Here is a 16,441-nt window from a genome sequence, read left to right as displayed (position 1 = left end):
CTTCTTCCGGGGGTTTTAAAAATGGCGGCTGTTTCCGGTGGAAGAGAAGAGACACAGCTGATTTCTTAGTGCTGCCCCCTACCGGACGTTTCTTTGTGCTCCTCTCTACATCTATATATAAACATCAAAGACACTTTCTTGGTGGCTATTATCACCAGACCTGATAGATAGACAGTTAGTTACTTTATTAATCCCCTCGGCAGGAAAGAAATATAATACTTAAAATACAACTAACTAAACAACAGTTGAAAAAGAGATGCTGCTTCAATATCTCTGTGAATTATATGGACCTGGCGAAGGTGACGTTTCATACTGAAGGAGAATAAGCGAGTAAATGAGTCTTTTGTCAAAACAAGTGGAGACGAGTGTGAAGTATTTGGCAGCTTCTGTCCACGGGTCCTTCGCTGGTCATCCTCTTGTTGTCCTGGAGGAAGAGGAAGGACAACAGAAAACAACATGAGTGAAATCCCTGCAATGTGACCCCATCTTTGAGACTGCACACCGTTTCATTTGTCATGTGACAAACCGCAGTTATATTTCATTATCAGAACTGTGACTATTCTGTAGGTTTTGTTTGCATTCATTCAGTCAGCCATTACAAGTACTAGTATGCAAAATGTCATCGGCCGTTTACAGAGCACGCTCTGAAGTTTGATAAGTGCCCTCCCTCCCACCAATGACTTGCTTTAAGTTTTAATAAAGACTATTTAAACCAAGATGCATCTGACAGAAGGGTTTACTCAGACGTGAGCTGCTCGCTTTCTCCTTACAATACAACGCAGTATTTGTTGGCTGATTGGGGAAGGAGTCTCCGCGCACACAAATAACAATATCAGACTGAGATAACACAGATTTTAATACCGTAAAAGGTTCCCCTTTAGATCCTGATATCTACATATAACCAAAACACTTTGAATCTATTGCTTTGTTTTCTTAATCTGACTTGGCCGTGTTACTTCGCCTGACCGCTAGAGGGAGCTGCTGCTCTAATAACGCGATGCCTTATTTTAGACATTGATAAAGACGCATCATATACTGACTTGGTATGATTCTCGCACACTTCTCTATTATTCACAGTGCTACATGCTTTCACAATATCTCAAGCACATTACGACAAAATGGATAAAAACACAGATTGCGCAACGTGTAAAGACATCTAACGCATTAAAAGTTACCTAGTTGTGGCACATCTGCTCCAAGAGGATTTTAAATACGTCATAAAGGAGGTGATCCACACCTGGTGACGTGTATAAGCCCGTCGTCAACTTCATAGTCCATTGTGTGTACAGTGTCATATTCAAATTAATGGTATGTAAAAAAGCAAACACTAGTACTGGTGACTAGTGGACCAAATATAAATAAATAAATATGCTGTTTTTTAATTGGATAACATGGAAAAATCCATGTACATCATGCAATCTGAGCAGAGGTCACTTACTACACAAGTACCTACCAAGAACCTCTTTCATTGCACATTTGCGTGAGATCCTCCACGTTGTTGCTGCGTCCTTTGTCCACCGTCCCGGGTCGGAGTCGCTCCATCCTGCAGGGACGTCTGGAGGACAGCTTCTGGATCCGAGATGCTTTCCTTGGGAGAGTCCAGGACCCGCAGCGTTATGAGCCACCTTACCGTTTGTGTCTCAGATGTCATGAAGCAGCGCTGGCTGGATCCTCCTGACGGACATACAACAAATCAATAAAGGTGGAAGTGGGACATAAGCTTGTTGCTTCCTTTAACAGCTTTGCACTGTTCTCTCTCTCTGGCATCACCTTTGCTCCTCCTGTGACCCTTCAAAGTAAAAGCATGACTGAGGCGCGTTTATTGACAACAAAAAAAGGACTGTTACATCAAATCAAACTCAATTTGCATACATAATAAAATATATAACCAACTCACACGAATTTACAAATACAGTATTACACTTAAGCGTTGTCATACTGGAAGTTACGTCAGTAATTTTGCACTTTTATTCACAAGGCAAAGCCACGTTGTTTTCGCTGACAGGCTAATTAAACAGAGCCGATCCCATTTCAAACAATATTGGACAGATATTCTGTCACAAATCTGCACATGTAAAACATACGACAAATTTATCTACACGGTAAAGGACTAAAAATAGATCTTTTTTTTTATTGTTCAGAAAACGGATCTCATGTACGACTTTATTCAGTGAACTGTAACTCCGTGTGAAGTCGATTCCTTTCTGTCATACAGGGGCCAAAACATTATTCATTCATTGACAGGAAAAACCTTTTATCACCCCCCGTTTTACTGTTAATAAAGGTCATTAACTTGGACTATTCTGCATGTCTTTGTTTCTTGAATTGTTGCTCCAGCCTGCACTTACATTAAGTCCAATAGTGAACAGTCGGGTTTAAGAGTCGTGCACGATGAAAGCGAACTTGCCTTCCTTCACACTTGACAAAACAAAACAACAAAACGTTCAAAGTAAAGCACAAGTTGAATCGCGGAGAAAGCAGCACAGGACGCTGTAAACAAAAAGACAGGATCAGATGAATAAACCCCAAAGTTTACACCGCTGTGTTTGCAATGCCAATAATTTATTCTCAGTATCCATCTTTTTACTTACGAATTTGCTCTGATTTGCATGCATAATAAAAACAAACGTACCTTCGTAGGAAACAACATCAACAAACCTTCCACAATCCGCTTTCAAGTGTAACGGGGGAATCAAAAAACATAAAAAAGTGGCCACCCGGTAGAAGCTGCACGTGTTTTCTTCAGTATTAAAGTATTTCCCTGCACATCTATGGATGCGGTGTAAACAAGAACTGCTCATACATCACTCCGCCTGCAATCAATGGTGATAGTTTGACCAAATGTAAACAAACGGAGGAGTCTGCTGCTCTCTCACCGACTCAGGTAGAAGTTCCTCCTTCTAAACACTAGATGTCAGCTGACACCAGGGAGAACCACAGCGTTTCACTAAAACAAACTCACAACCAATCTGGAATATGAAAGGAAACCTTTCTAAAACCTTTAAAATCTCGCTTTAAACATGACACTTTATTTAAAAAAAAAAAAAATTACAGTAAGACAACTTTAGAACAACTCTTATTTTGAAAAATACCTTTTTTTAAGTCACTTGTAGCTTTCCTGAAACACAATCACCTCCAATTTCATGTCATTTTCTTTAATTCCTTTCTATAAATTACAACGGTATATAATGCATGCTTAGGGTTTCATCTTCCACAGAAAAATAACAGGATCGACACCAAAATCCCTTAAACGTCCAGATGAGGATGGTTGGAGAAGCCACAGCATGAAGCCATGTACACAGAAACATGGGAGAGAACAAAACCAATAAGAACATCAACGGATTAAAAAAAAGACAAAGAAAAAGTGAAGAAAGTTAGTTATAATTGCAATAAACTGCGGTTTGTCACATGTGAAATGAAAAGGTGTTCAAGTTGTGCTCGCGTCCTAGAGGAAAGTAGGACAAGGCATTTCAAGTAAATAACATCAAATGTCCTGTTCCCTCACCAAAACAAACCGGCAAGTACAAAAGACATTTAATGACAAATATTAACAGTACAAATACATTCTTAGTTTATGTTGTACTCCGAAAATCCAAACAGTGAAAGCAGCCTCCAAAACCCAGACCTACAATGTGAAGACAACTGCTTAAACGAGTCATTTCTATTGTCTTAAAATGTTAAAGTGTAAAGTGTGGTTGTAAAACACTTGAAATAAAGTGTTGAAATAGATTTTAAAGGCTGAAGTTTGGACTTGCAGAGGTGACTGTTCAGGTCCTCCGCTGAACAAAGCCGTTTTCCTTCACACTTCATTGACATCGCGTATTCGTCGGCCTCTACACATTTCTCTCCGTGTACACGTATACAGACGTTAATGAATGTGGCTCTTCTGTTGATTTAAGATCTGAGAGAGGATGTCACTATGGTCAGGTGGAAACCTCCTTCCGGCAGCGAGGGCGTTGAAGATGAAGCGTGGCAGTGTGTGAACACTTACACAAAACGTTTGACCTCTGTCATTGCCAACAAAGTATTGCTATGAACTTCTGTTATTGACCAAATACTTATTTTCCACCATAATTCTCACATATATTCTTTGCAAATCAGACAATGTGATTTTCAGGACTTGTTCTTCTCGTCTTGTCTCTCATCTCTTTAAGTGGGAGAACTTGCACAATGGCTGGCTGACCAAACACTTTTTGGCCCCGCTGTATCTCTATCATCACACAGACCCACACAAATTGTCATTGTACAGATTAGGGAGGCAAAGTTGAACCCGTTTTTAGTACATTTATATTGTCTAAAGCGTGGTTCCTAAAAGGACTTGTAAAACAGTGTCGGATCGGTAAAAGGAACGGACTTCCCGCAAATACATTTTCACGGCTAAAGTTTACACTCCCGACTAACCCCAGTTGTCCTTTGTGTGTCTTCGCCGGGTCCTCCTTTGCGCCGGGAGCTGACAGTTGTTTTCCTTCGCCACTGTTTGGAAAAAACACAAAAGGTCGGTAACAAATAAAGAGACGGAGTCCCCGATACCTGAAATTAAAAATGACATTACAGATATTGGAGGTGGTCGTTTAGCTGTTTGTGTCTTAACGTTTTAAAAACTTTCACTGTAATAACTTCAAACTAAAACTTTACCCTTTCGAATTTAAAACTTCAACTGTGCGAGCGTCGTCTTCACATTTGGAAAACTTTACCTTTCAGGGGAGAAGAAATGGACAGACAACAACAAAAAAATCATTTCCCATTTGGGGGCGCTGCTCCGTTCGTCACAATTATAGGTTTGGTCGTTTCGCTTTCCTCTCTGCGTCTTTCAATTGTGTGGGAGACATAGTTAATTAATGTATTTGTTCTATTTAGGGAAAAACTCAGTTTGATTGAGACGTGTCCACGCTGTGGTAAAATAATGACTAAAGAGGAAACCGGTCAGCGTGCCGAGTTCAGACTTACTGCGTTAACAGCTGCTTTCGGCCCGTCTCGTACTCTTGAAACTACGCAGTGGGATCCGGGGGGGGGGGGGGGCCATTTTTCCTTCGGACAAATACAACACTCGCTCTCCGCTCACACTGAGAAATGACATTACCGTAAATGTGGTTTTATTAATAATAACAGTATTTCTTTTAATGAACATTGCAGATACAGAATAGAAAATAAATCGGAAAACTAGAGAGAGAGAGACGTCATCTCGAGGGTCGTGAAAGTGCCTGGAATAATTCTGTGCTATATATTGTCGGCGGAAACTTTCCGTTCCTCGCCACCGAAGTGCAAACGTTTGTGTTTCGGCCGGGACGGGACTTTCTGCCTCCGGACGCCTCGCCGGTATTGACCTTTTTTAAACTGCACGAGGAGCTCCGACGGGACGCGACGCGCATTTCTCTTTTTATCGTTTGCATATTTTACGCCGCTGAATGAAACGTCTACGAGGTTAGTGGCTCAGAGGGGGGGGGAGAGAAGAAGAGACTAAAACCACACCGGCCGTTCTGTGTTTAACTTCAGCTCGCTTTGGTCTAAAATTGCATTTCTATCGTAGTTACATTATTAATGAATTGATGAGCGTTTTTAAATACATTCTCAGTATTAATTACATCTTATTTGGAAAGGTTTCGCTGTGATTCTTGGTCACAAACGGAGTCCTCTAAACGTGACTTTCCTCTCCGTCCCGTCCCGCTCGTATTGACCGCGAGTCGCTGCGACGACAGTGAAGTCGACAAACGGGGTAGAAAACAAAAGCCTGCTCAGGTGGTGTGTCGGAAATGTCAAAACTCCCCTTTTTAAAAGACAAAAAACACAAACGTTTCTTCTTCTTATTATTATTATTATTTACCCCCCCTCCTTATCGCAATATAAGGGTAAGACATTTAGTGAATGAGCTATGCGATTCCTTTTTTTAATTGTGTTTCTTAACTACGTTTTCCCAATTCCTTCTATCGGAAACTTTATAGCTATAACTTCTCCGAGCGAATATCCCTCGGTTACAAAAATATACTTTTCTTTTGTCGTATAATCATCTGTTAAGGTCAATAGCGAGGCTGTGGTTTTTTTTTTTATTGTCTTTTTAAAAAGGAAACGTTATTGTGAGAAAACAGAGATGCGAAGCCTAGCACCGTATTCCCCTCCCCCCGCTCTCTGAACTCCAAATTTTGCATATTCGGGATGCGCTCGTCTCCCCGAGCCTGTGAACCCCCCCCCCCCCCAAAACGCCGACAAAATTAAGATAAAGGTACCGACGGTTTAACCGACACGTCTCGTTGCTTCGCTTTTGTACGAACTGAAACGAAAGGAAAGTTCACACAAAGAGAAAAAAAAACAACAACAACAAAGAGTCCCAACTGATGATCAAACATATCAGAGAAGAAACAAGTCCCAAACACTGTTGCTACAAAGAATTAGAAAAACGTATGTACAGGACCCTGTATTCCTTGACTCTCTCCGTGCGTACAAAAACTCTTCTCGTCGGACCGAAACGAAACGACAAATATGGGTCACCAGATGACGCTGGATATGCTGGTCTCTCTGGGAAGCAGCGGCAGCATGGCGTTGTTGCCGTGGCCTTCCTCCAGACTCTGCTGGCGCGGCGACTTGGACTGCGGCCGCTGTCCGTTGATGAGCGTCATGGGGATGTTGCAGTAGGTGTGCTGGTTGCCCAGCGAGGAGAGCGGCGGGAGCGTGCCGCCGGGCGGCAGGTCGTAGTCGTAGCCGCGGTAGTAGTGTTTCTGCCTCGTCGGGGCGTGGCGGGAGTTGCGGAAGGTCGGGCGCGCCGTCGCCGCGGCGGTGGATGCCGCCGCCGCCGCGGCCGCCGCCGAGATGGCCGAGACGGTCTGGAGCTCGCCGAAGGGGCCCTGCTCGCTCGCGTCCAGCGCCTGCTCGCGGGACATGCCCGGCGGGGGCTCCGTGCGCTTAAAGGGCATCTCGTAGAGCAGCTGCTTCCAGAACTTGGAGCTGAGCTGGTTGCTGGACGGCCCGCGCCACTTCACCACCGTCAGCGTCTTGATGGTGTGTTTGAGGGCCTCCGCTTCCTGGTAGTTCATGATGCCGCGCAGCTCGGCGCACTCGATCAGGATGACCTTGATCTCGCCGGTCGCCAGCATGTTGCGCAACCGCGTCTCCAGCTCGAAGATGCTCCACCCCCTCCGCACCACGTAGCTGGGCGTCATGACGATGATGAGGCGCTTGCTCTGGTCCACGCAGCGCGCCACGTCCTCGATGTAGGCTGGACACACGGAGACAGAAACCGAGAGAGACGCGCTCAGACTCGGGCCGGTCCGAGCTCCAATAATAATAATAATAATAATAATGAGTACAGATGGGATCGGTTGGTTTTACGCCGGTGTCGCCCGAAATTCGCATCTGTGAGTTCGCGGTAAATACGGGCCTGGGTCGTCCTGAGTGCCATTAAGTGTTGTGTCGGGAGAGGGAGGGGGAGGGTGGGGCGATGCGGAGGCAGGCGGACGGGATCGACTGGGCTTCGAGTCCCGATCCCAGTTATCGCCCTCTTTGTGTGCGTGTGGAGACAATTGTAACGAGAGACGACGCGTTTGCCGGTCTTTAAGCGAACCGCTGCTGCTGCGAGGACTTCGACGCGTGAAGTGCCATGAAACAAGCCGTGTTGTGATTATAAATCCAATTTCATTGACATTGAAATGCAGCGTTTCCTCTCCGTCTCTCCCAGGAAGGACCGCCCGAGGCCACGCCGCGAGAGCGAGTCGGACGCGCTGTTGGCGACGACCCGCCGACCCGTTACACCCCGGGTGACTTTCTACGCTGCCGATTGGATGAGAACATCGAGTGGTGGGGGAAGGGGAGGAGGGTTAGGGGGGGGGGGTACCTCTAAGTAGTCTGGTGTCATCCTGGAAATGATCATTGGTGAAACCTAAACATAGATATTTACATTCAAAGTAGGATCAGAAGATTGGCAGCACATTTGTTTGCATTCACAACATTTCCGGGACACGGCTCTGGCATAAACTGCGTCGCTCTGCTGGCGATGGTGAAACGCTCATCGCGCCGACCAGTTTATTCCAGTTTAATACGGGACGCGTGGCATAAAAAAAGCAAAAGAAACGCCCCTTTTGAGTTTTGGCGGGGCGGGGGGAGGTGGGAGCGAGAGAGTTCGGCCGTCGCAGGCGGACGTGCTTTTTTTGCGGATGATTTGACTTCCTCTCCCCGGCCCTTGCCTTTTTATGCCATTTTTCCCGTATTACAACAGCCCCCCCCCCCCCACCCTCCCACCCTCCGTATCCAGCACATCGCAGCAAACGATGCGGTTCGTGACCTCGGGCAGGCAGATGCAAGTCGTTGAAATGGGGGTGGGTGGGAGGAGGGGGGTGACATCGTCGAACTCATCTGCGCGATGAGTTCGGGGAAGGGGGGGGGGGGGGCGCGGCTCCGTTAGAAATGCACGGCGGTGAAGCATGCGTTAATACCCATGCGTCGGGAGGTCTCCGATGGGACGGCTGACGCCGCCGCGCGATGACGGGGAGCGTTATGAGCGCGTGTGTTGCCGGCGATCGCGCCGACTTTTCGCAAATGGGATCTTTTTGGCGTCGAGCGCGACTGCCGAAAGTGTCGCCAAGTAGCAGAAATGTGGAAATAAAGGACAAATACGTTGAACTTGCTCGGTGAATAGAGCTTCAGCGGGAAACTTACAAACAACTCCATGTCCGCGCGGACGCTGTGTTTGGGATCCGATTATTCCGGCAGCTATCGTGCCGTCGGAGGACTACAACAGTTCGGTGAAGAATATTGCGTTTCTTTTATTTGGTGTATCGATCCATCGAATGTCACCTTTACGGAGGCTACGGGACGCTGAAGAGGAAGTGCGTCGAAACGGGTCGATCCGACCGCACTTTCCCTTCGGATCGATGCGTCGTGTTACGTTTGCGTTGCAACCACTCGCAGGCGAAGAGGACGGATTTCTTTCCCGCATCTATCCTCTTAACACTTTGCGCACTTTCAAGTGCTTCGAGTAGACGTGGCTCCAATCGTGCTGCCCTCCCCCCCCCCCCGCTTCATGTGACGTTGAACTTTAAACATATGATAAAGACTGCCGTTGATTTGTTTTGCTATTTCGTCAAACGTAAGCTCTGACTACAGCTGAAAGTCCGCTTCGGTTCCGCTCGTGGTTGCGAACGCGTCGTTTCGTAACACGCGCGAGACACAAAAACCACAAACGAGGCACTGACGACAGCCGCACGAGCAACACCAAGCGACAACAAAGGAAAACACATTGGACACAACTTGACAACGCCGTGAGAGAGAGAGCTTACTTCCTGTGGGGATCAAGTCCCTGTCTGGAATGAAGAGTTTATACCCGTAATGCTTCTCCAGCACGTCGGGGAGGATCTCCAGGGCAAAGCGCTCCTCCTCTCTGGTCTCCTGGCTCCACTGGTCAGGGTCCACTTTGGTGTAGGACAGGTAGGCGTCATAGTCCTTGTTATCTGCAGGTAGAAGAAGGGGAGGAGGGAGAGGGGGGAGGAGGGGGGCTGGCACAGTTAAAGAAAATCACAGCGGGCGAACGAGCGAGCTGAACCGACAGGAACACCGACAGGAACACGGCTCCCTTTAATGCTTCCGATTAAACAGGTTTTGTGATTTCCACGTCAGGTCGCCTTCGTCGCGCCGACCTCCGGCCCGTCGGAGGAGATCCTGTCTTCTGATCCTGCCTTTCAGGTGACAGGATACCTTTTTTTCATATTGCGGGAGACAGTATGTCTGTTTTTGTTTTTTTTCCATATTTGCGGTTAAGCTGAGCTGGGAGTGTGTGAAGAGAGGAGGAGCGAGTACGCAATACTTTTTACCTTTTAACGCAAAAACAAAAACCTGTTTGTCTTCCCGCTGCGGCCTCCCCCCGATAATCTCCTTTTCCCCCAGAACGCATTGCAGCGCCGCTAGTTCAGAGACTCGTTACGGGAGGAATCGAATTAAAACTCTCTCCCCCTTTCTACCGAAGAAAGGACCGAACGCCACGGTGTCACCGTGCGCCTCGTCTCACCTCCGTCTACGTCCTCGCTGCCGAAGTGGTTCCTGTAGAAGAGCATGAGCTCGATCCTGTAGCACTTGTAGAGCGTCACCAGGCAGATCAGCAGCATCAGGATGGCTCCGAGACCTCCGGCCAGCTCCGCCGTGTACATCAGCTCCGCTAACGTGTCAAACGCCACCGCGGGAGAGGGAGGGAGAGGGGGAGATTAGAGGGGGAGGAGAAACAAAAAAGATCGGCGCCAGAGCGTCCCTTTGCCCCGCGACTTCCCCGAGCCCACGCGAGCAAAAACACAAACAACAACAACAACAACAAAATCCTTTGGCGCGTCTCCCGCGGCCGTGTTCGTTCAGTCGGTGTCGGCTTTTCTTTTTTTTTTTTCTTCTTCACGTCCATCGCCGTTCAAACCGGGATTGAAAGCGAAACGGCTTCCGCAGCTGTCATTTCAAACCTCCCGGATAATAACAACAAAAAAACAAGCCGGACAAAAGAGGCCGGTGCGACGACAGCGTGTGCCGCGTCGGACCGCCACGCTTACGAAGAGGCTGACTTTCCGGGAACTGCCGGACGTCGCCGTCGATCGTGCGGATCGGTTTCAATTGTGTTGCTCGTACTGTCTTTTAAATTATTTTTAAAAAAAAAAGCTCCGTAGGACCAAATATAAAGTGGAGTTTTTTTTTCTCGGGAGGACGATGGGCTCCGCAGGCGGCCTCGGAGACCGAGACGTTCGCTTCGTCTTTTCCTGATATTGTCTCGTTCCTTTTCTTTTGGGTTTACCGTCGGATGTCGCTACGTCTTGCGGCTCGACATTTCCTCTCGGCTACGCCTCGCAAAACCCGGTGGTCGGCCTTCGGTGGCCGACTAATGGACGGCAGTAAAAAGGTTGGACTTACTGCAGTGACACACACACACACACACACACACACACAGAGGACCGGCGCGCGGCGAGGGCCGGGCCGGGCCGCCTCGTCACGCCCGCCCGCCCGGCGACGACCTTCAGCCAAACTCGCGGACGGACGGACGCGCACGTACGCAAACAAAAGAGCGAACGACATCTGGCTCGTCTCCTCTCGTCCGTGAGCGCGGAGCCCAGAGTCCCAAACAACACGGAAAGGAGTCGATTTCTCGTCGCCCCCCGATCCCGCGAGGACCGCGCTAATCTTCTCCCGCTTCTTCTGAGATGCCGCCGTGCGGGATAAACCCCTTTTAATATCGCAAATGGAGGGGAACCGGGACGGCGTCGAAGCCGGAGCCAAAGCCGGGAGCTTAAAAGAGGAGAGATGTCTTACTTCTGTGGAAATGTATTCAACGCAGACAACTGTAAGGCTGCGGAGAGCGGGGTGCGCGAGCCTCGCCGATAAACACCGCGCCGAAAAGCGCTCCCTGAAGCGTCCCGCTCCGCTCACCCTTCTTGGCGAGTTGGATGTTGGCCTGTCGCCGCCCGTTGCCGTTCTCCACGTAGCACGAGTAGTTGCCCAGGTCGCTCTCCTCCAGAGAGTCGATGGTCAGCGAGATGGACACCTCCTGCTCTCCCAGGTGCTCCCGGATTGTCCTGCGGGGGGACGGCAGAGAAGAGAGGACAAAAAAGAAAAAAATGGATGCGTAGACGATGCGGCCGGTGACAATTAAACCCCCGTGGGTTTGTTCTCGCCAACAATGAATAAATGTCGAGTTTGTTTTTAAAGCGGTCCGAGGAGCGAGTGCATTTATTTTTTTTTGGCCTCGTTTTATTTCTTGCTGCAAGAGACTACTGACTCTGTCGCGTACTTGTAAAACTGCGACAAAGAACAAAAACGCAAACATCAAACAATGCCGCTGTACTCCGAAACGTGACTCCGGATCAGACGGGAACCGGACTTCTGAGGCGCCGGTGGAAGGACGGGGAGTCCGAGAGCCTGGTTGCTGGTGACGGCGTTCGTTAAAGAAGTCCGATTGAGAACTGCCGAGTTCGCGAGTTCAGAGTTTGTGTCGAAGAACAAAAGTCACAAAGTCACAGGGAGAGAGCTTTGACTCTTTTTTAATAAAATATGGATTATGATGCGCGAACATAAAAACCACCTTTGCCCCGAGGACGTTTGACTTGTGTCTACGGCAGCCATCCGAACATCCGAACATCCTCAAATCGCCCCCTTGGAGTTACAAGCTTCCGTCTGGACGGAGTGCAACTCGGAGACATTGTCGGAGATAAGCGACGCGCTTCACGCCCGTACCGTATCTCTGCCTTCATTTTGACCCGAACCGTGAACCGTAGCAACAGCGGAGGCGGCCTTCGTTTTCAGCGCTCGCTCTGTAATTGATTGATCGTTTGGGCTTTCGGCTTTACAGAGGTGACGTCGATGAAACGGACCTGTAAAGGTAGGACGTGACTGACAGGAAGCCAACGTTGTGTCGGTCGTGCCCGCCCCCCTCCCGTTGACTGAGGCTCTTGATGTTGATCGGTTGTGACATGTTGGTACGGGGATAATAGCGCGACTGTCATGATGCACTACGGCACCGAACTATCACACAACATTTTGCCAGCAGGGTTGGAGAGAGAGAGAGAGAGAGAGAGGGAGAGAGAGGGAAGGAGGGAGGGAGAGAGAGAGAGAGGGAGAAAAGCTCTTTTCATGTTTTTGTTATAAAGAATTCAGCCGTTTCTCCAGAAATCTATTTACTCTCCTCCATTACAAACAGCATGTGTAAAGAGCAGACACCTCTGCTTAGACTATTTGATCACAGTGAGAGTCCTGGAAGAACACTGTGATACTCACCTGCTGTTTTTTTTCAAAAAATTTTTTTTAACCCCCCCTCCTCCCTCCCTCTGGCAGGATGTTGTGTTCATTAGCTACAAATGGATTTTTACCAGCCTCGTCGTATTGAAAACGGTGGCTTTGAAAAGGTCGCGCCCCTTACGGCCGTTTGGAGCCCCCGTTTCATGAAGCGAGGGGCCGATTCTTGTTGATCGACGAACGAACCGAACCGAGATCGCGGCGACATTTTCTGGCGACAGAGGGAAGCGTGAGACGCGATCGTTTCGTCGCTGCGTAGACGAGCCGCTTCATAAAAGAGGAATAATGGAGTCGTGCTTTTTAAGCTGTTGTTCTGCAAGAAACACGTCCGCCCCTTTCTCGCTCACAGTTGAGAAATGTTTGAATTCGCTCTCTGAGAGGAGAAAAGTGCTCTTTAAGTTAGTCGCAACTGAGGTTATTATTATTATTAGAATTATTTATTCAATTATGTGAGAATTTGTCTCGATTTTTTCCATTTTCAAAGGAATAGTTTGACATTTTGCTGCAAATAGCAACTGGTTAGCTCGCCTGGCTCTGTGCAAAGAAAAGTGGCTCTGTGCAAAGATTTACTAATAAATCTTAATTAAGGTCGGTAGGTAGTTACTTTATTAATCCCCAAGGGGAAATGTCTTCGCTACAGCAGCATTTATAGATACAGGAAAGCACTAAAATACCAGTAAAAACTATTAAATATAAAAATGCACAGTATACACAGTATATACAGTACAATGTATATTTATATATATATTTTCTTATATTTAAACATGACATCGCCAGACCTTGCGAGTACCCTGATATCCCGTCTACCGCCGTAGGAGAAACTATTAGTTTCAAGTTTATTAGTTATTAGAGCTCAAAAATGAACGTTCAGCTTGGACCTGCTGCCGCGACACCCCGACTTCCTCCGCGTCCTGTGCTGCGACTTCACCTCGGAGGTCCGCCGAGTCTTGTCCCGCGGCCGCGCAGTTTTGATATCCACCTCGAACCTCGGTGGTGAGACGTGGTGCCAAAAAGCTCCGTTTCCTGTGTTTTTATTTTTTTAATAAATAACACGGCGCAGAGGGAGACGGTATCGCGCCAGTGGCACGCGACAACAATACATCTTTCGAACAAAATCAATACAACCGTCGCCGGCGACCGGCCGCACAAAGCGCCCGCTTTCAAAGCAGCTCGGGGTCACAGTTCGGACTTCTTGGCTTGTTACTTCGTATGAAAGTGTTCCTCCCTCTCATCGTTTAGTACACCGCCTACCCGGTGCTGCCAACCCCCCCTCCCCCCCGCAAAACCTCACCCACACACACACACACTCCTCCCTCCCTCCCTCCCACCCACCTCCACCGGCCCCTTCTAAGTCCTGTAAGGCTTTAATTGGCCGGGTGTCCTTCGCAACAGAGAGCGGTGCCGAGAGCTGGAGCGAGCGGGCTAATGGAGACGTCTCCAAATGCCAGGTCACCGGCCGGGCCGCTAACTCTCCTCCCGGCCTCGTCCCGCCGCTCGCGGTTAACCTTTTCGTGAGACGGCATTTGTCGACGACGCTTTTTCTTTTTTCTTTTCAAAAGTCGCACGTGCGCTCCGTCAAAGGGAGACGGCGGGGCGGGAGAAGACGCGGCGCCGTCCGGATTCGGCAAATCCCGCATTCTACCGTTACCCGGTCGTTCCGTATTACCTTCTGCCGCCGCTTCGCACGAAAAGCGTTTAACTGTTCCGAAGCCCTAAAAGACATTTAAAAAGAAAGAAAGAAAAATGAAAAAGAGAGAGACATCAATGTCCGTATGTCACTTATTTAATGACAAACGAGAGCAACCTAGAACGTGTTTCTGGGAAGCCGGATCCCTCTAAGCCCGGGGGAACCGAACCGCCGGTACGCGCGGCTACTTATCGCCGAAGGAGGACCGGCTCCTTGTCGTGTCGTTTCCTCGGCCTATTCGCTTCCTTCGCCTTCTCCCTAATTCCCCCGATGCCCCCCCCCCCCGCCAGACCGAAACACATTCCCGAGGATTAACGATTTCCAATTAACGACGACGTCTGGGAGACGGCGACCGCGCCGCCGCTCTCGATACGTCGCTTCCGTATGCAAATTAGGATTTTCGGAGGGACGATTTGAAGCCGATCCGGACGCCGAACGTTCCGAAGACTCGCCGTCGAACCGGGCCGAGCGTCACAGATCTTACTTGATGTCGGTCTCTTGGACGCGCTCCTCGTCCAGATCCTCAATAAACTTCTCGCCCTTCATCCAGTAGACGAGTGGACTGACGTCTCCGCTGTATCCGAAGAACGCTCTGCACGTCAAGTTGACGGGGCTTCCTGCGGGAGACGAGAGACAGGACATGATGGAACACCTGCGTCAATCCGTGCGACGTCCGCTGAGTTCAAATATGTTTGGATCTTTTAAACGTGACGCCGTCTCCAAAAGCACCGAACCGGCAAAAACCCGCGCGGGGAAACAAAAGAAACCATTCCTTTTCCTCGCGCTTACTTCTGCTTATTCGACCCATCCCCGTCGCAGACTCCCGATTTCTACCCCCTCGCCTAAACTCGGTGACGGCCTCTTTGACTCCGTCTACTCTAAAACCCTCTCTCGCTCTCCGGAGGCGCCGCCGTCAACCGCCGCCGACCCTTTTTCGACCCCCCCCCCCCCCCCCGACGGCCTCTTCAACTTTAAAAACGCTCTCTCCGACCCTCTTTTCGCGCCAGCTTCGTAGCACCGCCGCGCCTTCGTAAAAGCTCTCGCGCTCTTCAGCCCCCCCCCCCCCCACCACCTCTTCGCTGCCACATCCTACGCTTAAATTTCAATCGCTGTGTTTCACGGGAAGCACTTTGGAACATTTTACACCCAAAAGTGCAGCGGAGCCTTTAAGTACTAATGTTAATGAATCCGCGTCGCCTATTTAAAAAAAAAAACGCAATCCGTACCGAGTGCTCACCCCCCGCCCCCCCCCCTTTTCTCCGAGCGGGAGTTCAAACTGCACGTTATCGGCTCAAGTTACACCCGTGGTCCCGGGAAGTGAAAGCGTGAAGTTGGAGACCCTAACCCTGCGTGCAAACGCCACGATCGAAGGACCGGCGTCGTTCAGATACCGCCGAACGAAAAACTCAACTAAAATACAGGAGAGAGAGATAAAACTAACCGGAATAAAGAGAGTAGACAGACAGACAGACAGACACACAGAGCAGATGTTAAAACAGGAGCAGGATCAGCTGCCAAAACCGTGTTGCATAAACAGGATGTGCGACTGTTTCGTTTAACCGTGTGTGTTTATTTTTGTTGTATTTACCACGTCGGGCGGTGGGAAATTGCCACCTTGTTGACTGTTTACACATTCGCGTGGCCTTGTGCTGCGACGGAGACGGGAGGAGAAAGAAAAAAAAAGAACCGCGTCATCAAACTCGGGGGAATTACTCCCATCTATTATTTATCTTTTTTTTTTTAAAGAAAAAAACAGAAACATATTTATTATTATTATTTTGCATTTTTTTTAAAAGGCCGCCGATGATCAAGGAGGCTCCGGCGGCCGTGTGTCCGGGAAGGCAAAAAGGTGATTCGGCATCTCTTCGTTCGCTCCGCTCGCTCCTTGGCCCCGTGGCGAGGACTCAGAAGTCTGGGAGATGTGAGATAACTGTGCCGTGTAATTGGGTACTTGCTAGTTCAAAGATAATGGGGGTTTTATTTTACCCAGGCCTGCTCTAATTTGGCCCCCTA

At 48.8% G+C, this 16,441-nt stretch overlaps 1 protein-coding gene across 3 annotated transcripts in view; it reads right to left on the bottom strand.

Moving 5' to 3' along the window:
* Positions 1 to 16,441, bottom strand: part of LOC138620753 (interleukin-1 receptor accessory protein-like 1) — a 229,325-nt gene that overhangs the window by 61,073 nt on the left and 151,811 nt on the right. For 2 of the 3 annotated variants that reach the window (XM_069698220.1, XM_069698219.1), the window contains exons 7-12: positions 14,913 to 15,045; positions 11,380 to 11,525; positions 9,989 to 10,135; positions 9,264 to 9,434; positions 7,823 to 7,867; positions 6,468 to 7,207 (exon numbers count right to left, since the gene is read on the bottom strand). In XM_069698220.1, the coding sequence (XP_069554321.1) occupies positions 6,480 to 7,207; positions 7,823 to 7,867; positions 9,264 to 9,434; positions 9,989 to 10,135; positions 11,380 to 11,525; positions 14,913 to 15,045 (1,370 nt within the window). In that variant the 3' untranslated portion in view covers positions 6,468 to 6,479. The remainder of the gene's footprint in view (positions 1 to 6,467; positions 7,208 to 7,822; positions 7,868 to 9,263; positions 9,435 to 9,988; positions 10,136 to 11,379; positions 11,526 to 14,912; positions 15,046 to 16,441) is intronic. The other variant, XM_069698221.1, reaches the window with a different exon arrangement.

The sequence above is a fragment of the Brachyistius frenatus genome, unplaced genomic scaffold (assembly GCF_029030835.1).
Source record: "Brachyistius frenatus isolate BFR_SWC_R1_liver_20210118 unplaced genomic scaffold, ASM2903083v1 Contig_26, whole genome shotgun sequence".
Classification (NCBI taxonomy): Eukaryota; Metazoa; Chordata; class Actinopteri; family Embiotocidae; genus Brachyistius; species Brachyistius frenatus.
This window is presented reverse-complemented; position numbering and strand designations above follow the sequence as displayed.